The sequence below is a fragment of the Gadus morhua genome, chromosome 14 (genome assembly GCF_902167405.1).
Source record: "Gadus morhua chromosome 14, gadMor3.0, whole genome shotgun sequence".
NCBI classification, from domain to species: domain Eukaryota; kingdom Metazoa; phylum Chordata; class Actinopteri; order Gadiformes; family Gadidae; genus Gadus; species Gadus morhua.
The window spans coordinates 26,427,414-26,449,913 of NC_044061.1; the positions used below are offsets into that span (position 1 = coordinate 26,427,414).

The window sequence follows — 22,500 nt, forward strand, 5'->3', positions numbered from 1 at the left end:
AGACTGAAAAGATGAACATTTGAAAATAGCGATGAAAGGAACGAAGGGATGGAAGAAAAAAGCAGAGACGGGAGGAAGAACGACGGAAGGAGAAGACAAAGACAAAGAAAGTGAGGCCGGGGAAAAATAAGTGTGTGTGTGTGTGTGTGTGTGTGTGTGTGTGTGTGTGTGTGTGTGTGTGTGTGTGTGTGTGTGTGTGTGTGTGTGTGTGTGTGTGTGTGTGTGTGTGTGTGTGTGTGTGTGTGTGTGTGTGTGTGGGTCTCTGTTTACCACGCATGAATGTGCAGGCAAGGTTGCCGTGGAAACGCCGGCCGCTTGGATTATGAGCTGATTAGGACCCCCTTATGCGCACACACACACACACAGACACACACACACACACACACACACACACACACACACACACACACACACACACAGACCCTCGGTAGGGTTTGTACAAGTTACCTGAGAGACACAGTCCGATAAACTAAACACACAAACACACACGCTGAAACCATCCACACAAATACTCACACAGGAGGTAGACTGGGCTTCAGTCTCCGCTGCCCGTCGTCTCTGTATCTCTCTGCTCTGTACACCATCGCTCCTCCACATCAACATCTCAATCCATCACTCTCTCTTTCTCTTTATCTCTGCACCTGCTGTGTGTGTGTCCATACATGTGTCTATGTTTGTGCATCCCAGTGTATGTGTGTGTGTGTATCTCAGTGTATGCATGCGTGCGTGTGCATGTGTGTGTGTGTGTGTGTGTGTGTGTGTGTGTGTGTGTGTGTGTGTGTGTGTGTCTGTGGATGTGAGTGTGAGTGTGTATGGGTATGTGTGAGTTTGTATGTGTGTGTGTGCATGTGTGTGTGTGTGTGTGTGTGTGTGTGTGTGTGTGTGTGTGTGTGTGTGTGTGTGTGTGTGTGTGTGTGTGTGTGTGTGTGTGTGTGTGTGTGTGTGTGTGTGTGTGTGTGTGTGGGTTTGACCTAGCGGGGTGCTAATCTGACCCTTATCTCCGTCTGCAGCTCTGCTCACATGAACCCCCCCCCCCCCCCCCCCCCCCCCCCCCTCGCCACCGGCACCTTATCTGCCGTCCTGTCACTCAGAGCGGATCCCGTTCTGCTACCTCCAGCTGAACTCAGCCTCCACCCCTTAACCTCCTCCTCCACCCCTTAACCTCCTCCACCCCTTAAGTTCCTACACCCCTTAACCTAATCCACCCCTTAACCTAATCCACCCCTTAACCTAATCCACCCCTTAACCTAATCCACCCCTTAACCTCCACTACCCCTTAACCTCCTCTACCCCTTAACCTCCTCCACCCCTTAACCTCCTCCACCCCTTAAGCTCCTACACCCCTTAACCTAATCCACCCCTTAACCTAATCCACCCCTTAACCTCCACTACCCCTTAACCTCCTCTACCCCTTAACCTCCTCCACCCCTTAACCTCCTCCACCCCTTAACCTCCTCCACCCCTTAAGCTCCTACACCCCTTAACCTAATCCACCCCTTAACCTACTCCACCCCCTTAACCTTCTACACCCCTTAACCTCCTCCACCCCTTAACCTCCTCCACCCCTTAACCTGTCTACTCCACCACTATCTCCATCACCATCCCCCCCTCCATCACAACCACCTCCAACTGCAACGCCACCACCAGCACCACTACCTCCACCACCAGCACCACTACCTCCACCACCAGCACCACTACCTCCACCACCAGCACCACTACCTCCACCACCAGCACCACTACCTCCACCACCAGCACCACCGCCGCCATCTCCACCACTACCTCCACCACCAGCACCACCGCCACCATCTACACCACTACCTCCATCTCCTCCACCACCAGTGCCTGGCTATCAGCTGATCTCCACCTCCCAACTCTATACCAGCTATACATTCAACCTGTATGTAGAGGAAAATAGGCAAAGGGTCACATCAACACACACTCACACATACACAAACACACACACACACACACACACACACACACACACACACACGTGCAGAAACTAGCTGTGGGCCTTTGATTATCTCCATAAACATGCATTCATTTCTCTCAACTTCTTCTTGATGTCAATGACATTTTGCTATTTTTTGTACATAGATATTTTAAATATAGGTCAAATAAATGGTTAGTTCGATATTTTTTGTTCCTTGAGGCTATATAACTGTATAAGTAGCATTGCCTGGGAGAACACACACACACACACACACACACACACACACACACACACACACACACACACACACACACACACACACACACACACACACACTGTGTTCACTAAGCTCACAGAGAGAGCCAACTCTAGAAAAGAAAAACACATAAACGTACAAATCCGTCTGGAGGGAAGGCTTCCATTATTTATTTATCTGGCGCCCTAACGCCTTCCCCTGTGAGGGCAGGTGTGTGTTCCCCCGTCTAATGCTGAAGTAATAGCAGATAATGGAGTTTTAAAGACAACCGCTGATGCGGGTTTAAGTAGGATTTGGGTAGAGATTTATCGTGGAGGCAAAATAAGCGGACGGGTAAAAATAGTTGGAGAGGATGAAGAAGAGAAGGAGAATGGAGAGGGAAGAGGGGAAAGAGGAGGAGGAAGAGGAGGAGAAGGAGAAAGAGGAGAAGGAGAAAGAGGAGGAGGAAGAGAAAAAGGAGGAGGAGAAACAGGACGAGGAGAAACAGGTCGAGGAGGAAGAGGAGGAGGAAGAAGAGGAGGCAAGGTTAAGAAGGGGATGAAGATGTGCCAGGCTCATGCACATCCCACCAGAGGCGAGGACTAGAGCAAGCTCGGGAGGAATTAATGGATTTGAGAGTGATAGAGAGAACGAGAGAAAGTGTGGGGGGGTGAAAATAGGGTCTTTATCTTTTGGCACTTCAACTCCCCAGGTTGAAGGAAGGTGTCCTATCAGGTGGTGTCTCCTGTTCGGCGGAGTCACCACCTGGACGGCTGATTGGCTAGCAGAGGAAACGAGGCGGTTCTCCTCCTCCCCTGAACCTACCGGTTGCCCCCCCCCTGCACTGTGGCAGGGCCCATGTCCCCCCTCCCCCCACCTTCGAAGGGGGCTTGTCCATTAATTACCGTCACCGTTTGGATGTCATGGTCCGACTGCTCTGATGGGGACACTTGGATGGGGGAGGGGGGGGGGGGGGGGGGGGGGGGGGAGTAGCAGTCGTGAGTCAGTGGGTGGGTTTAAACACTGGTCAACTCTCGACCAGGGAGTGTTCGATATATAGTACAAAGTGGGGAATATTATATATAAAGAGGTAGTTGTGAAAATCTCAGGGGTGTGAGTGTGAGAGAGAGAGAGTAAAGATAGTACAGAGAGAGAAAGTAAAGTGAGACAGAGAGACAGAGAGGAGAACGAAAGAGAGAACGAGAGACAGAGAGAGATAATAAAGAGAGAGAGGGTGAGAGTGAGCACGAGAGAGGGAGAGTGAGCACGAGAGAGAGAGACCGAGAGAGAGAGGGGCCGAGAGAGAGAGAGAGAGAGAGAGAGAGAGAGAGAGAGAGAGAGAGAGAGAGGGAGAGAGAGTGAGAGGGAGAGAGAGAGAGAGAGAGAGAGAGAGAGAGAGAGAGAGAGAGAGAGAGAGGGCATAAAGAGAGGTGGTGGGGTTGAGGATGGAGCAAGGACAGGGGGTGTAAAATTGCACGGCGGTTTTAGCACCAGTAAATGTGTCTGTGCGTGTGCATCTGGCCTGGCACGGCGCGCACGCTTTATGGGGTGTGGAGAGGTTGTCTCCCTCACCTCTCTGCCCCTTTTAACGATACCGTTTAAAAAGCCTGCATCAAGGGCTCTCCACAAACACGCGCACGCGCACTTTCACAGACACAAATACACACACACACACACACACACACACACACTCACCCACACATTCACGCACACATACTCACACACATGCACGCACACCCACAAATGCACGTACACACACCTACAAAAGACACATCCATACACGCAATGTATGGCACAGCCATACATTGCGTGTCTAGTCCATATGCCAATGCATATGCATGTGACAATATATGCATTTATGCATACACAAACATATGCATGCATACATGCACACTCTCATGTACCCTGAGACGGTAAGGTGATCAAATACACAGATGAACATGTATACGCATGCACGCAGCACGTGTTTGCATGCGGTGTTAGATTGTTTAATGTCATCAGACATGTTGTGTACTCCATTGAAGTACATCACTGCTGAAGGTGAGCTGAAGACTGTGTAGTCCTCAGAGACGAGAGCCGTGCCCGACCACAGTACACAGTTTTACCCTCCGTGCTGCAACCCATCACTGTAGGCCTGCACAGGAACATGCAGCACTAATGCAATATTGATCCGGCAAATATGTGTGTGTGTCTGAGTGTGTGTTAATCTGTGTGTGTGTGTGTGTGTGTGTGTGTGTGTGTGTGTGTGTGTGTGTGTGTGTGTGTGTGTGTGTGTGTGTGTGTGTGTGTGTGTGTGTGTGTGTGTGTGTAGTGTAGTGTAAGTGTACGTGTGTGTGTATACTTGTGTCACTGTGCTTGTTACTTTGTCCAAGTTTGCAATTGAAGTGTGTGTGTGTGTGTGTGTGTGTGTGTGTGTGTGTGTGTGTGTGTGTGTGTGTGTGTGTGTGTGTGTGTGTGTGTGTGTGTGTGTGTGTGTGTGTATGTTTGTGTGTGTGCGTGTCTACTTGTGTGTCTGTTCTTGCGTGCGTGCTAGCGCATGTGTGTGGTTGTGTGTTGTGTTAGTGAACTGGCCTTGTGCGCTGGCCCCCGAGTTGTGTGAACTATTGTTGGCGCCTGCTCTGTTGCTTGTGTTGAGTGAGTAAGTGGATGGCAGCTGTGAGCGAGCTGCATTAATAACCATGGGCAGTGAGCTAGCCTTGGTGCTATTCCTGTCACCTCACTGTCAGATGGCCCCTCAGCGGCTGGGACCCACGGTCTGCCCTGTGTGACTGGCTGTACTGGACGACTGTCTGTACTGGATGACTGTCTGTACTGGATGACTGTCTGTACTGGAGGACCGTACTGGATGACTGTCTGTACTGGATGACTGTCTGTACTGCCTGTCTCTTTGGATGACCGTCTGTACTGGAGGACCGTCTGTATTGGGTGACCATCTGAACTGGATGACTGTCTGTACTGGATGACTGTCTGTACTGGATGACTGTCTATACTGGATGACTGTCTGTACTGGATGACTGTCTGTACTGCCTGTCTGTACTGGGTTACCATCGGTACTGGATGACCGTCGGTACTGGGAGACTGTCTGTACTGGGTGACTGTGTATACTGTACTCATATATATATATATACTGTACCAGCAAGCCTCCAAGACCCAGCGAGCTACCCTATTCAATAACAACATACATCCAACATACAAACAAGGCCGCCCACTGTAACCCGCCCTCCTTCACATGTGAATTCATAGGCACAAACACACACACACGCACACACACACACACACACACACACACACACACACACACACACACGCACACACAACATACATATATATATATATATATATATATATATATCTTGGGCTCTGCGTTCAGCAGCAAAGAGTGTTTAATTTTTCAGTCACTACGGCAACGTGGTCCGCAGGGGTTCCGTCGAGCTGTAGATAGCTAGCGCTGCTCCACCTCCCGCACTCCAGCGTTAACCCACTCTTGTTATTACAGTTTGACTTTCTCCCTCTACCCCCGCCCCCCCCCCCCACCCAGTCTTTAATCAGCATGTAAACAAGTGCAAGGTCATTTTGTTCCTTAAAGAGGGAGGCGGGGGGGGGGGGGGGGGGGGGCGATAAGAGGAGCTGCTGTAGTTAATCCTTTGGACACACTGATGGAGGGGTTTGTCCTGGAGATGCTTTGGTGTTAATTATGCAAGACTGCATCTCCTGAACTCCCTCTCTCTCTCTCTCTCTCTCTCTCTCTCTCTCTCTCTCTCTCTCTCTCTCTCTCTCTCTCTCTCTCTCTCTCTCTCTCTCTCTCTCTCTCTCCTCACCCACTCACAATGACTCATCACTTTTTCCTCTCTTCCTTTATCTCTCTCTAACTCTCTCTTCCTTTATCTCTCTCTCTATCTCTCTCTCCTTTAGCTTTCTGTCTCAACCCCTCCTTTAGGTCTCTCCCTCTCTCCTTAAGCTCTCTCTTTCTGTCTCTCTCTCCTTTAGCTCTCTCTCTCTCTCTGTGTGTCTCTCTCTTACCCTCTCTCTCTCTCTCTCTCTCTCTCTCTCTCTCTCTCTCTCTCTCTCTCTCTCTCTCTCTCTCTCTCTCTCTCTCTCTCTCTCTCTCTCTCTCTCTCTCTCTCTCTCCCTTCCTAGCTTTCTCATCCTGGACCTCGGGAGGCTGAACTGTGGCCACATATCTTGTCAGGGAGGGGAGGAGCGGAGGAAGAGAGGAGAGGATGGGAGGAAAGGAAGAGGATGGGAGCCGGCATTCGGATCCAAAATGGAGTCCGGGGAGAGCCAGAGGCCCGGGACTTTTGGAAAAAATAGTGATGCAGTTTGTGTGTGTGTGTGTGTGTGTGTGTGTGTGTGTGTGTGTGTGTGTGTGTGTGTGTGTGTGTGTGTGTGTGTGTGTGTGTGTGTGTGTGTGTGTGTGTGTGCACGCATCTGTGTGTGTGTCTGTTTGTGTGTCTGCGTGTTTGTGTGTGACAAACGCCGTGATATACGTCAACAGTCCATGTATACATGACTCATTTTTCCATCCGCTGAATGCGTCGATTCCTCTCCCCGCGTGATGAACTAACGATGTGCGGCGTGGCGTTTTAGTTCCGCCGCGCCGAACCCGACGCCGCGTTGTTTGTCTTCCCGGGACTCCGGTTTGTGTGTCCAAATAATCGGCGACGCACAAACCGCGCCGTGATAGCCTCACGGGCTGGGGGAGACGCAGGGGGAGGAGTTGTGCAACACATGAGTGGTTTGGAGTCGGAGTGCAAGGCGGGGAGAGGGAGAGGGAACCAGAGGAGCTGGATGTGAGGAGACTATTTTTACCACGTGTTAGAGAAGGACACATTCGGTAGCACCATATGTTGTGGCTGCCACATCTTTATCAAACACAGAGCAGGGACCACAGGTACGCGTTGGAGGCTGGGAGGATTGACATGTGTGAGGAGGCTATTTCAAAACAAAGAGTGCATTTTATTTATTATTTAATGTGATAAAAAGCGTGACTGTATAATTGACAGAGGAGTCCTTGCGGGCCATCACACAGCGTGACTAAAGATGGAATCAAGCCCGGGACATTTTCAATCCACATCGAATCCTACTGATGTAAACAAAAACAATGAAACACAAAGTGATAAATGCTCAGGATTTGAGAGACGTGGAAGAATTGTTTAACAACATCCACTCCAAGGTGAAGCACACAGCTCTCGTCAGAAGAGAGAGAGAGAGAGAGAGAGAGAGAGAGAGAGAGAGAGAGAGAGAGAGAGAGAGAGAGAGTGTGAGAGAGAGAGAGAGAGAGAGAGAGAGAGAGAGAGAGAGAGAGAGAGAGAGAGAGAGAGAGAGAGAGAAGGAGAGGAGAGAGAGAGAGAGAGAGAGAGAGAGAGAGAGAGGGATAGTGTGACATCAGTCAGGACATTTTGGTTGCTGTTAGGGAACAATTAGAGCAGGTAAGGACGGGAGGGGGGAGATGAGTGTTGCTCATTGTCAGTCTCTTCTCCTGCGTGCCTCATTATCAGACAAAGAAGTCAGATGAATTAAACAAGGAGAGAGAGAGAGACAGACACGCGGAAACACAGAGCGAGAGGCAGGATGAGAGAGAGAGCAGTGTGTGAGAGGGAGAGAGAAGCCCTCCCATCCCAGATCATCCAGGCCTCCTCAACCCCCCAGACTCTACCTGTCAGAGCCGGAGACACAGCGCCTGGCTGCCTCCCCGTGTCGGAGTCATTGTGTGGGGGCGGCGGGGGGGACAATGGCTGTCTGGAGTGCATTATAAAAATGAGATGTACCAGAACACGACACGTTCAGTGATTGTGACTTCCATCCCTAACTGCAGAGTTTAGTTATGTCCGCCGTGGTCCCGTGCCATCCGTCTACGTTTACCTCGGATGAACCCTGCCTCGTACAGAACGCTGCGACTGGTGGGAATCGTTTTTTTGGACCTTTTGGTACAAATCTGCGTAGTGCTACTCGTGTGCGACGGTGGAAGCTGTGTTGTTGATTGCGGCATCAAAGCCATGGAAACTACGGCAGTACTTGGCACTGCTGTTGGTTCTCGCAACGGCGTGGCTGACCTCTCGCTCTCTCTCTCTCTCTCTCTCTCTCTCTCTCTCTCTCTCTCTCTCTCTCTCTCTCTCTCTCTGAGACCCGGCCGAGTCTCCTGACCTCGGCCGGGTTGGACTCCGGCTTAATGAAGATTGTGAAGATTCTTTTATGTGGCTGTTCCCGGCGAGGACACAAAGGGAACCGGCTCCAGCCGATGTCCATGGCAAGGAACAGACGCTCTGCTGCAGCAGCCTTCCAGAAGCCCTTCCTCTCAGCGCCTCCCTCCCTCCCTCCCTCCGCCTCCAGCAGGCCTTGGGGTTACCTGTCCATATATCTTCATAGAACTACGTCTGTGTATCTCTGTATGAAGATATATGGTCCCAGCCGTGCTACAACGCCCATCTGCTGCCAGGATTAACATTTATTCACTATTCAAATTCGAAAATCCCAACTCCATGGAAGCAAATTAATTCCCCACAATGGTTGGGCCGGGGCGGTCCTATAATAGAAAACAATGGAGACTGCATCCCTGGATTGCGATTCCATTCAGCGGCTAATCGGCAGGATTGTGACCGCGCGGTGTGGTTAAGTGCTTTCATCCCGGAGGGCTACGAAAAACAATGGCTCTTTTTAAATTCTTCTCGCTAGCAGACGAGCCTGACTAGATGAGGACATGATACAGACTGAATTGATGATGAGGAGGGTGGCGTGGACGAAGAAGGGGGAGTGGGGGTGGAGGGGGTCGGAGGTGGGGATGTGAGGGGCTTCATTTTGCTTCGTTTTTTACTTACCGTGCATCGGACTCAAGGAGATTAGGAGTCTGACGGGGAACAGAAGCTGACCGTAAACAGGCCCGATAGGTCCGAGGGAAGACTGGGTAATGCCCTGGGCGGCCCGGCTAATTAGTTTACCCAATCCGGCCCAGCCAGGACCAGGGCCAGCTGAGCAGCGCGCAACGCCCTGCGATAAGGCAGCATGACACAGCACCTCACACGCACGCACACACACACACACACACACACACACACACACACACACACACACACACACACACACACACACACACACACGTACACACACACACAAGAGCATGTACACAAACACCCAGCACCTCACACACACACACACACACACACACAACCACACACACACACAGAGACACAGACACAGCCACACACGCACATGTACACACATGCACAAACGCACAAACACCCCTCCCAACACTAAATATATCCATTAACATGTTGCAGAGATAAAGAGGACTGAATATACCATGTGCGTATGTGGTCCAGTGTATTCTGTTTTTGCAATATGTGTTTGCTTTTGCTGTATTGTGTAGTTTGTTTGTAGTTTGTTTGTGTGTTTGTGTGTGTGTCTTTATCTGTGTCTGTGTCTCTGTGTCTGTGTCTGATTGTGTGTGTTTGTGTGCATGTACGTGTCTGTGTGTGTGTGCGAGAGTGTTGGTTTTTATTTGTTTGTGCTAGAGTTTGTGTGTGACATTCAAGAGCTCAACACTAGTTAATTGCATCCAGAAATAGAAACAATGCAGTACATTTCTAAAATACAACAGTACAAAATATTAAACATGGTTAATTTGTACGGCTTTGGTAAAATAAGAGCTGCCTTTGTGAAGACAATGCTCCACCAGAACCACAGAGAGGCGAACACGTGGACTCTGTGTCGATGGAGGAATCTGAGGCCTCGACTCGCTTACAAAACCCCAAACTTGGAGCCTCCCCGACCCATTTCCATGAGAAACATCCTCCAGGCCTCCTTTGTCCCCGAGACTTTCACTTGCAGAAGATGACAGAAAATGATGACAAATTGAGGTAGAGTGAGAGGGGGAAAAATACAGAGTTCAAACTGCGGCATTTTGCTACTCCTTTCATTGCAACCAGACGCCTTCCAGCATACCCTTTCAAATTTGAGGAGAAGCACTTCTGAAACTGAGGGTAGGGAACTTTCTCTTTTATTCTCCCTTTCCTCTCCTCCTCCTCCTCTCTCTGTTTCGCTAGGCTGCCTTGTTATCAATAAAGAGGCCAGGTGCTTCTGCAACTCAGACGACAGAAACCAGGAATGCAGAATCGTTCTATGAGCAGCTCAAAGTGTGATGAAAGGAGTGATGCTGCGGTACGATCGAGAACCAACACACCCACTCAGACAGAGAGAGACACAGAGACGGAGACAGAGAGACAGAGACAAAGACAGAGACAGTGCAACAGAGAGAGAGAGAGAGAGAGAGAGAGAGAGAGAGAGAGAGAGAGAGAGAGAGAGAGAGAGAGAGAGAGAGAGAGAGAGAGTGACTATGAGACAGAGAGAGAGAGACAGAAAGAGTGGAAGCAAAGAGAGTGTGAGAAAGAGCGAGAGACAGAGAGAGAGAAAGCTAAAGAGAGTGTGAGACAGAGCGAGAGACAGAGAGGGAGACAGAGATAGTCAGAGTGAAGGAGAACGACAGAGAGAGACAATATAGATAAAGGATTAGTCATCTAAAGAAAGAAAGTAATAAAGATAGATGAGAGCATGAGAGAGAGCGAGAGCGAGAGAGAGAGCGAGAGAGCGAGAGGTGGTGTTAAAGTGTGGAGGAGAGTCACAGGGCGAGCACTGAACTGAGGAGACAGAAAGACAATAGACAGCGGTGTGAAAGGAGGGAGGTTGGGGAGGTTCGGTGGCTGAACTAGTACCGGCGCAAAACTTTAGTTTTAATCTTAACTTGAATTCGCTTTCGGGCTTCACTTACGCCCAATTAGCATGCGTGTTCTGTGTGCACGCCACGAGATAATTGGCCTAAGAGGAAGAGAGTCGCGTGACCCTTAGATGGGAGGTGCCGGATCCGTCGAGTGCCTCTCTGGAGAAACGCAGGGGGAAAGTCTACCCGCTCTGCAGAGGAACATGCTTGGGGCCCAGCCATACATCTGTACAGAGCTGGGGTTGAATGAGGTGAGGGTTGGAGACCCTGGAGTCATCGTTATATTACAGTATACTACACGCTGAATATGTGCCGAAGAAGAATCAGAAACGTATTAAAAAAGATTTTCATCTAGGTGCAGGTATTGGCAATTCTGGTAGGTATTCTAGAAATAAAAATCTAGAATAAAAAGCCTCAAAGGATAATTATCAGCATTATAAGTATGAATGTCATCTCATCTCATCTCATCTCATTTTCGTCCGCTTATCCGGGGTCGGGTCGCGGGGGGGAGCAGCTCAAGCAGGGGGCCCCAGACTTCCCCTTCCCGGGCCACATTGACCAGCTCTGACGGGGGGATCCCGAGGTGTTCCCAGGCCAGTGTTGAGATATAATCTCTCCACCTAGTCCTGGGTCTTCCCCGAGGTCTCCTCCCCACTGGACGTGCCTGAAACACCTCCCAAGGAAGGCGCCCAGTGGGCATCCTTACCAGATGCCCGAACCACCTCAGCTGACCTCATTGATGAATGTATGTCAGAAATGAATGTCATTTCTGTCGTATTTGCAATGTAATATGCATGATTAAAGAGGAAGGCTGCTACACATCACAGTACTTCTTAGGGAAATTAAACTTATATCATTTAAATGTAACATGAAACCAAACACAGAACAATATCTCTTATCGTAATTCATTGTTACATATTTGTGGTTAGTTCTTCCAAAAATTACTCTTTACCTCCCTTTATTTATTTCTTTGTTTCTTTCCTTACTTCCATCTTTCATTAATGCTTACTTTCTGGCTTTAGCTCATAGCTCTGACTCATCCTCTCTCTCTCTCTCTCTCTCTCTCTCTCTCTCTCTCTCTCTCTCTCTCTCTCTCTCTCTCTCTCTCTCTCTCCTCCTCTCCTCTCTCCTCTCCTCTCCTCCCTCCCTCCCTCCCTCCCTCCCTCCCTCCCTCCCTCCCTCTCTCTCTCTCTCTCTCTCTCTCTCTCTCTCTCTCTCTCTCTCTCTCTCTCTCTCTCTCTCTCTCTCTCTCTCTCTCTCTCTCTCTCTCTCTCTCTCACTCATCCTCTCTCTCTCCTTCCCTGTGTCTCTCACTGTGCTCCTCTCCGACCCCCCCTGTTCAACTCCACTCAGGTCTCAACAGGCACGGTGGAGTGGAGTCACCGTGGAGAACTCTGCTGCTCCGAGTCGTCTTCCTCCAGCACCACACTGGCTTCCTTTGTCTGGCCAGCCCCAGTCCCAACACTCCCAGTTCACTCCACCAGCCCAGTCTGTTGGCCCACATCGACAGTTTGCTTCGACTCAGAGTCGAACAACTTGTTTTCAAAACAAGTTGAATATTCAACATCTTGTGAATGAAGATACCAGCATCAGGTTCATTTGAATATTAATCAAAGAAACGCGCTACTTTATCATCCATGACTTGTGCATGTTATTCTTTCCGTTGGGTCATACTTTGTTTGAGATGGCTGTCAGCTCGCTAAATAACAATGAAACATTTGCTTCAGAGTGAGAGTGGTGATTACTTGTTGTAAATTAAACTCTTTACTTTGAGGTCAATGCATTTCTGTTGGCACTCAGCGTGCCGGCCAAGTACAGCACGGGCCAAATGAACTCACTGCTCTCTGTAGAGGAGGCAGGAGAGCCAGACACACACACACACACACAAACAACTACACACACAACCACACACACACAATCACACCCACAGACTACAAACACAAACACACACAACCACACCACAACACACCCACACACACACACACACACACACACACACACACACACACACACACACACACACACACACACACACATACAGACGCACATAACCATTAGGTCATGGTGACAAACTCACTCTCTCTCATACACCACCCAGTATTTCCCCCAATACTGTCATACTGTCACACATTCACACACAACCACACACACACACACACACATCCACACACACACACACACACACACACACAGAGACTATACCTATGCGCGGCCCAGCATGTGATGCTCCTCATCAAACCAGGGGCACATCTTATTAGGCTACAGTGTACGGTGCTGCGCTCAGCCTGGGATTGGAGGAATGACCCCTCGCTGGGAGCAGCTGGACGGAAAAGTTTGGCCCAATCCCACAGACGATAGCTCAATAAGAGTCTCTTTCCCTCTCCCTCTTCCGGACAACAGCAGGGATAACAAACTGAAAATAAGAGCTATGTCTGCAGCAGCCTTTGGTCTGCACATGTGCAGTAGGTGGATGTTAACAAGGGACAGTGCGCTGTTGTCCAGAGACTGTGGGCCTCTGTGTGTGCCGTGTGTGTCTGTGTGTCTGTCTGTGTGTATTACATATGCATGTATGGCTGTTTCTCTCTCTCTCTCGCTCTCTCTCTCGCTCTCGCTCTCTCTCTCGCTCTCTCTCTCTCTCTCTCTCTCTCTCTCTCTCTCTCTCCCTCAATCTCTCAATCTCTCTCTCAATCTCTCTCTCAATCTCTCTCTCCCTGTCCCCCTTAGGCCCTGTTCAAAGTCTCATCTAGGGAGGTTTCAGGAGTGTGTGCGTGCGTGCGTGCGTGTGTGTGTTTCCTTCCTTATGGGGCCCGCGGGCCTAATTCCATCACACCTTGTATTCCCCAAACACCGCTGGTGAAGAAAACCCTAGCAGGTCCGTGTAGGCCTGAGCAGGTTTTACCCGACACTGCATGGAAACTGTTCTCATTCCCTGTGAACACTCGGCTGCAGCAGCACTACACAACTCATTAAACATGCTCTCTGTAGTTTCTTTACATGGTATCGCATACAATTTCAATGCCATGGCTCAATATTTGCGTGCACTGTCTTCAAGTTTCGAGTATGCGTAACAACAGTCAGCCATTTTTCTTTTATTGAGTGTCTTTTAACATTTTGTGATTTGTGAGTAAAAGTAGAAACCGATTGACGAACTCTAGAGAGCTGGAAGTGCTGAGCGTTTCTGCGAGACAAACCTGTTCAAACTCTTCCCAACTGTCTCGTGTATCAATTCCATAAAGTTGAACTCCTTTTCTTTAGTGCGAGCCAGTGGGAGCTGCTTCTGCCCGTTAACGCTTCCTGGATAGTTTAGCTCGGCGAGTCTTGTTTCTTTGTCTCTGTTGTTTCTAGCTTTTAATAGAGAATGACGAATAGGGATGACTATTAATTTGCAAAGCTGTACGTGCAACATTATGGTTGGGTTTGTGTAAAAACTAATTGGTGTGGCTCTATCCAAAGATTGCGTTCCTCTCTTGCTGCGTTAGTAACACAACAATGGAAGGTAAAACCAAAACAGCAGATGGTCACCGCCAGAAAAAAGAATTGTTTCTACTTATTTGTTGGATTACATGTGATAATGAGAGTGGGATTCCTCAAAGTAATTACGAGCTGCGACAGCCATATTGAGAGAGGACAGTGGAAGGACAGCAGAGCCTTAAAGGAAACTAAAAAAAATTGATGAGTGTAATAACACAGTGAAATGTGAAAGACAGAGACAGAGAGTTTTGTGTGTGCGCCTGTATTTGTGTGTGTGTGTGTGTGTGTGTGTGTGTGTGTGTGTGTGTGTGTGTGTGTGTGTGTGTGTGTGTGTGTGTGTGTGTGTGTGTGTCTGTGTGTGTGTGTGTGTGTGTGTGTGTGTGTGTGTGTGTGTGTGTGTGTGTGTGTGGAGTGTATCTGTCCATGTGTGCATGAGAGTGTGTAGTATGATTGTGTGTGAACGTGTGTGTCTCAGTGCATATATGTCAGTGTATGTTTTTGTGTGCGTATATCTCAGATGAATTTTTATGTTTGTGTGTCTGTGTGTGTCAGTGTGTTTCTCAGTATTTGTGTGAGTGTGTTTGTTTATGTATGTGTGTTTGTCTCGGTGTGTATATCCCAGTGTGTGTGTGTGTGTGTGTGTGTGTGTGTGTGTGTGTGTGTGTGTGTGTGTGTGTGTGTGTGTGTGTGTGTGTGTGTGTTTGTGTGTGTGTCATTGTGTGTGTGTTTGTGTATCTCAGTGTGTGTCCCAGTGAATGTGTGGTAGCAGGTCTTATCCTATGTCTATACAGGACCCCAGGCCGGGCTGGGAGCCCAGGGGCAGTCATCAGGCCACTCACCCCTGGCAGAGTCTTCTGTTCATGGAGGGCACTCTGGGCCTTCAACGCTGACTCTCTGGCACAGTATGTTAGAAAGGCACATCCTACAGCGACAGGGAGGAAACACAAGCTTACTACACACACCACGTTACACACACACAGGGAAACATTTCACATCAACTACTTCAAAAAGTGCTTTGAAAATAATAGCTTTGCTTTTTGTTCAGAATTATTCTATCTGTATCATATATATTTATTTGTCAATTGCAATAATATATTCATATAATAGAGAAAACCTGAAGTGAGTTGAGAGCATAAGGTTCATTAAAATGTACATAAAACAATGGGTGAACCTAGCCCATATCAAGGGCTACAGAATAAAACATTCAGTTCAGACTCAATTGCAACTTTTGTTGTCAAGTTTTCTGACTGAACGTGTGACGGATAAAACAAGACATGTAGAGAGGAGATGTGACCTGTAAAACAGGACAGTAGAGAGGAAGAGGGACCTGTAAAGCAGGACAGGAAAAGGAAGAGTGACCTGTAAAACAGGACAGGAAGAGGAAGAGTGACCTGTTGAACAGGACAGTAGAGAGGAAGAGGGACCTGTAAAACAGGACTGTAGAGAGGAAGAATGACCTGTTAAACGGGACAGTAGAGTGAAAGAGTGACCTGTAAAACGGGACTGTAGAGAGGAAGAGTGACCTGTAAAACAGGACTTTAGAGAGGAAGAAGGACCTGTAAAACAGGACTGTAGAGAGGAAGAGGGACCTGTAAAACAGGACTGTAGAGAGGAAGAGGGACCTGTAAAACAGGACAGTAGAGAGGAAGAGGGACCTGTAAAACAGGACTGTAGAGAGGAAGAGGGACCTGTAAAACAGGACAATAGGGAGGAAGAGGGACCTGTCAAACAGGACAGTAGATCAAAATACGTAGATCAGACATTTATTAGATGATGAATGAATGCATTACTGAATGAATGTATGTCTGCATTGATCTGATTTATTTATGTAGTCCCTGGGCTGGGCGACCGGGAGGTGGGGATGAAGCGGCTCCGTGACCCCAGGTTGACTGAAGGTGAAAGGGCATGCCCTTAGCATTATGCCAACATCTGCATAATGTCGCTTGATAAATGATTCCTTTCATGATTATTGAACGGCGCGCAGGAAAAAGTCACCCGCCACGCACTTTCCAGCGCCGCCAAGTAATTAAAACCCTCTGGTGATTCGCCCCCAGAACTGCAACCTCTCTGTTCTCGGGAGATTTCCATTGAAGTGGGGGGGGGGGGGGAATTTAGGAAAACAGTATGAATATGCATTAATAAGTCTAGCACTAACAAAAATGTGACAGCTTTCATTAAAGGGTGAGCGCGCGTGCTGTCGAGCGCTCGGTGAGATTTGACAGTGGGTGACCCCCTTCTCAAGAGCTGTTTTTTTTCTGCACTGTGCAGAATAATTTTCCATTACTACATGTCACACCTGCTGCCAACGCTCCCCGTGGGAGAAGAGCACACACATGCACACGCACACTCCACACATGCACGCGCACAATCTACACACACACACACAGAGGAGGAAACACCAAGCAGACTTACACACAAGTGTACACACACACACATATCGACACTATACATGTATTGATACAAATACACACTCACACAAACACACACACACATGAACACACACACACACACACACGCAGACACACACACAGGTATAACATAGCACCCATCAGGAACAGAGGACTGCTCACTGGCGACGGGCCAACAGCGCTTCCTTTCATGACAACCTTCACCCACCTCTCCAACTAGGCAGTTACTCAGGAGGACAAATCACCTCCATGACACTGATGAAACGCCAGGCAGGCCAGGGGCAGGGAGAGGAAGAGCGGGAGCCCTGGGGAGGTGCTTTTCATTGCGAGTGACATTACAAAACTGTGGGACATGAGCAAGTGGGCCTCTGGCGGCGGACGGGCGGCGGACGGGCGGCGGACGGGCGGCGGACGGGCGCCGGCACGGGGCGGAGGGTCGCCGCTACGCTGGCTGACGCTCCCCCACCCAGCCCCTCCACGCACACACACACATTCACACCATCACGTGTGTAAACACACACACAGACACACGCGCACACACACACACGAACACACACACACATTCACACCATCACGTGTGTAAACACACACACAGACACACGCACACACACACACGAACACACACACACACACAAACACCTGCGCACAGCCACATCCCCACACACCCAGCCAGTCAGGCAGCACCCCAGGGTGCTCAAGGGGGATGTCAGTGGGCCGAGTCTTCTCTGGGTGAGATTGAAAGATCAGCTGATGTGAAGAGAGGGTGGTGTGTGATCCATGGAACGGTTAGTGTTTAAAATACGCCCAGTGTAAATACGTGTTCAAGGTTAGCTTAATGCTCAACGTCCGTCTTTGCACGATTGAAATAAATGCCCTTAGGTGAAGGCCTTCCTCCCAAGCTACTTCGAATGCCGAGTTCACTAAGTGAACTAGAGCTGGCTTACCAAAATGTACTCAGGATTTCACTAGTCATATTTTTTTGAAGAGGCTGTACTCTAAAAATAAATTCGTAATAAATTCTCTCAAGGCTGAGAGTCTGCATTAGAAACGCGATGCGTTCTAATCTCTTCAGCAGAGTCAGCCTTGTGGAAAACAACGTATATAATAATACAACAATAAAAAACGTCACATGTTACTAGGAAACCACTGAAATACACAATAGCTTAACATAGAGAGGCTTAACTAACATCTCACTGGGGGGTCTCTGATGGTGCACCCAGCCACACGTGTGCTGCGGGTAGACCTCACAAGACCCTCCAGGGCCGCAGGGGATTGGCAGGACTTTATGGAAGCATCATATCCTATATAGTGCTGGCTCAGGGGACACCTTGAGCCCAGGGGAGGACAGTGATTTAGGAGCGAGGAGCGCAGCAGGCAAACATCCAACGCCGAGACGGTGGGAAGACTCACACGAGTTAGAGACGAGACGGTACAAAGTGGTCCGGTGTTAAGGCGTGCGTGTATACGTTTAGCACCGTGCCATTATGGCTAAAGGTAAAAAAGATTGAGTTTAAGATTCACTTCCACATGATGGCTCCTTCCCTAAAGAACAAGCTGTAACTGTGAAGTAAGCACGTACACTAATTCACACACGCAGGTATCACATACGATGAATCATTCGGGAAAGGCGGAAAAAAAGAAAAAACAGTTCCAACTAATTGACAAAGAACATATGCAGACGGGGGTGGGGGCGGTTGCCATGGATACCAAGTTAGCGATACGCCAGGTCTTTGATGGAAGCACTAGGCAGGATTAGTGTTGCTCGGTGATGGAAAGGTTAAACGATGTGAAAATAATACTTTGCTAATCAAAGACAATTTGCAATGCTGTAATTTCAGAGAGGGAAATGAATTCGCCAAATTATACTTAAGGCACATGAAAACATAAGCCAGCCTCGGGAGGACCAGGGACTGGGATAGAGGGGGAGAGAGATGTCTTATTTGCATTTTGCATTTGGTGGGGATGTTTGGAGTAATTATACAACTTTTAACCTGTAACACTTCTTCAGAGAAGGTGTCTTAAAATGGAAATTAGAATGTGTTTTCTCTTACCTACATTTGGGAAAACATGACATGAAAGAAAATTGTGTGTTTTACAAAAGAAGTGGGATGCAATGGGTATTTTAGTGACATTTTAAATCCCTTAAAACGACTGCACATGAAGGAGTCGTCTTCAATCTGCTGACTCCCTAACAAACCAATGTAGTCAATGATTACAAACACCTCTGTGGATTTCATTCACCTGCCACTGTGTGTGTGCGTGTGCGTGTGCGTGTGCGTGTGTGTGCGTGTGCGTGTGCGTGTGCGTGTGTGTGTGTGTGTGTGTGTGTTTACATGTGTGTCCTTGCATGTGTATGTTTGGCATGTGTGTGCGTGTCCAAAAAGCTCAGTCTAAACTATAAATTAATTCCATAAAACCTTAGAGCAGATTTTCTTTCCCTGCCTGTTTCCAAATAATTCCGCTCTGTGGACCCACTGAGGAGAGGAGAATGAATGAGAATATTTAAAAAGTCTTTGCATCTCTTCCTGCCGGCGGTGCGCCGTGGTTCAGAGTCCCAGCTCTCAGTGCCAGAGACGGATTGATAGATAACGCTACTCAAGCAAAAGATTTGCCCCCCACCAACATGCAGCGTGTCTGAACAATGCAAGCGTTGCTGCTCTGACGCTAAGTATTATGATAATGTAGTGCTCGGCAGAATGATGGACGACCAACAGCACCGAGCGGCTGCACAGCGTGCAGCCTGACACCGCTCTGTCAACAGTGCCGTCCCCGTCTCCACAAAGCTCTGGTCCTCCACAACAGCCACAGACCATCAGCCGCCATTAAAGTCAGCTGTGAATAACTGTGTGATCGTGTTCTCGGTCAAGAGAAAAGGAAATTGCAGATAAAAATACGATATAATCCTCTTCAAGTGCACATCAGCGGTTAGTTATTTCTCAGCCATTAGCGACGAGGAGAAAAGAGATCCCTCAGAATAGCAATTTGTGTGAGGGACTGGAGGCCCTCCAGAAGCCCGGAGCCAAAACCTCACGCGAGGTTCAGGGCATCTGCTCCAGTTGATGTTCTACAACCGCCATGAATTAGTCATGAGCACACAGCACATATTTTGATCTGCGCTTAAATCCATAATTAGGGTTCAATCCTCTGTCACAGGGCTATGGGCTCAGCACATGTTGCTCTGCAAATCAGCTCTTCTTAAACACTAACTAATGCTCAACAAAAAGATAAAACACAGACTAGCAAGCAAGGGGAAGGATTACGTTCACAGCCCCCGCGACCTGGACCACCCTAGACCGTGTCATTAGGGCTGGAGGGTCAAGTCAATCATATCGGGTCGGCACTGCAGTGCCTGTGAGCTTAGTTTTAGGACAGCTCTACAGTATTATGAAGTATGGCTTCAAATATTTATGTAATTTTCCTCTTACCATCTCGTTTTTCAAAGTATTTCTAAGTATATTCTGTTTGGTAGAACCCATTTTCAAATGCCCCCTGGGTTGGGACCATTTTACAACCACAAAAGAACCCAACTAGAAAATGCATTTGCCTTACTCAGGGCAAGACCGGAAATAATTATAAAATATTATTCAAAAATCTCATTATTCCCATTAAGAATATTTTACCATTCTCTCCGGTAAAAAATTATTCAGGTTAAAAATGTTAATGTGCCATTTGTGTGTGTGTGTGTGTGTGTGTGTGTGTGTGTGTGTGTGTGTGTGTGTGTGTGTGTGTGTGTGTGTGTGTGTGTGTGTGTGTGTGTGTGTGTGTGTGTGTAATAACTTTTGAGAATGTCCTTCAACTAAACCCATAAGCTTTATTTTTTAAATGTATTAAAAGCATAGGCACACTATTGTCAACGTTTGGTTTGTTATTCAACTTCACTTGGAGACTTGAATCTAATTCCACTCAGTTCCGACCATTGCAGCTTTCCTCCACAGGTAGGACACGTCAGCCCCGAGCCAGCTAGTGCAAACCGGGTTTGTATACTTCACAGATTGGCCACGCTCCACCGAGTGGCCATCAAGAAACTCATCCCTATAATGCATTGCTGAAATCTTATTAAAACGGCGTGCCTGCGCTCACTGAGTGTCTTTCAATGTCAAACGGGATGAAGCGGGCGTAATGCATACATCAGGGTGGCCTTGGCCGACGGTGATCCGAATGAGCATCCGGTCAGTCGGCAGAACCAGATTATCCTCGGCGGGAAAAACATCCCCGCTGCGTGCTGACTTTCATGTCACGTCGAGGACGACGCAGACAACACGCGCGTGAAAACACGGTTGTGATCGATCATTGGTTCCGAGGAGGAGGAGAAGAATGGAGCGAAGACAGGGAGGCTGTACAGCATGGGGATGGAGACCGGGGAACAGCGGGCGCGTATAGAGACCTTTACGCACGGGAGCAGACTACAATACCACGATACAACGGGAGCTCCCCTCCCCTTTTAAGACCTTTACGCACGGGAACAAACCAGAATACAGCGGGACCTCCTTTCCCCTTAAAAGACCTTTACGCACGGGAACAAACCAGAATAGAGCGGGACCTCCTTCCCCTTTACACGCCGTCAGCTTCTGATCAGAGAGCTTGTTGTGTTGAAGGCCTACCTTCACTTTACTACTTCAGCTATGGAGACATGAAGCGAGGAAGTCTGCGGACGTCCTCACGCACGTGTGGGACGTCAACTGATTGAAGTTCCGTTTTCGAGTCTAAACGGAAGTTAATTTATTTACCGTTTAAATTTGAACATGAACCTTACCTTTTCAATATGTAGCCTTATATTCTCACACTGTATTCTTTATAAAATAAGAGGTATATTGTAAATATTTGTGATATTTATGATTGGTATTAAATGGGTCAATGCGCTCTGCAAACGACGTATACAGACGAGGCCACATATAAAGATATCATTTAAAAAAATGGAATGGGTGATTATAGTGCCTGACTTTGACTCAATTCACTCCCCAGAAATAATGTATTCAACCCGGGGGAGCTTCTTTCAAATTACACACGCAATCTAGAGCACTTGTATTTTTTTGTTTTATATATATATATATATAAAATTAAAGTAAGTCACGAATCCATTTGGCCGTTGCTGAATAGAGTGGCCCTGACAGCTGATGATTACCCTGAAACGAGTTGTTTCCCGGAGTGGACCAGAGGCGCAGCTGAAGGGACGATGGGGAGACAGCGCTCTGGTATTATGTGTCCCAGATTGCTGTGCGCCCTGCCTGCGTCCTGCCTGCAACCCGCCTCCCCAGCCCTGCAACTAAACCAACAATACTAACGCTGCTCCTCCACAGCTAATCACGCCCGAAAGTGATGGTTATTCCCCACTTAGGTCAGCGTGTAGACGCCTAAAATGCACATTGTTCCTGCTTGATTGGTGTTTTTCTTTATCCGGTCTTTAACTTCCCAAAGGCTTTCAGCGACGGATTTGTATTATGTACAAAAACCCCAGCAGCTGCTGAAACACGGGACACTGCCATCGGAAGGCACCGCCAACTCGCTGCCCGCCTGTCCCGCCTACTCAGCGGGGGGTTCAGCACACGAGAGTCGATGTAAACACACAAAGGCTTCCTCAACACTAGTATTCACCTGGACGGGGTTGACACTAACCCCGCACTCCCGATCCAGATTCACTCCCACGTGTGGTGTGTATTAGTAGGTGCCTTTTTGTGTCCGTATCTGCGTGTGCGTGTGCGTGTGCGTGTGTGTGTGAGTGTTCGCGTGAAATATGTAAAGCTCT

The 22,500-nt window shown here is 48.4% G+C and overlaps 1 protein-coding gene across 1 annotated transcript in view; it reads right to left on the reverse strand.

Moving 5' to 3' along the window:
* Positions 1-22,500, reverse strand: part of celf6 (CUGBP Elav-like family member 6) — a 148,009-nt gene that overhangs the window by 125,039 nt on the left and 470 nt on the right. The window contains exon 2 of the mRNA XM_030377656.1: positions 15,189-15,271. Coding sequence (XP_030233516.1) covers positions 15,189-15,271 — 83 coding nt within the window. The remainder of the gene's footprint in view (positions 1-15,188; positions 15,272-22,500) is intronic.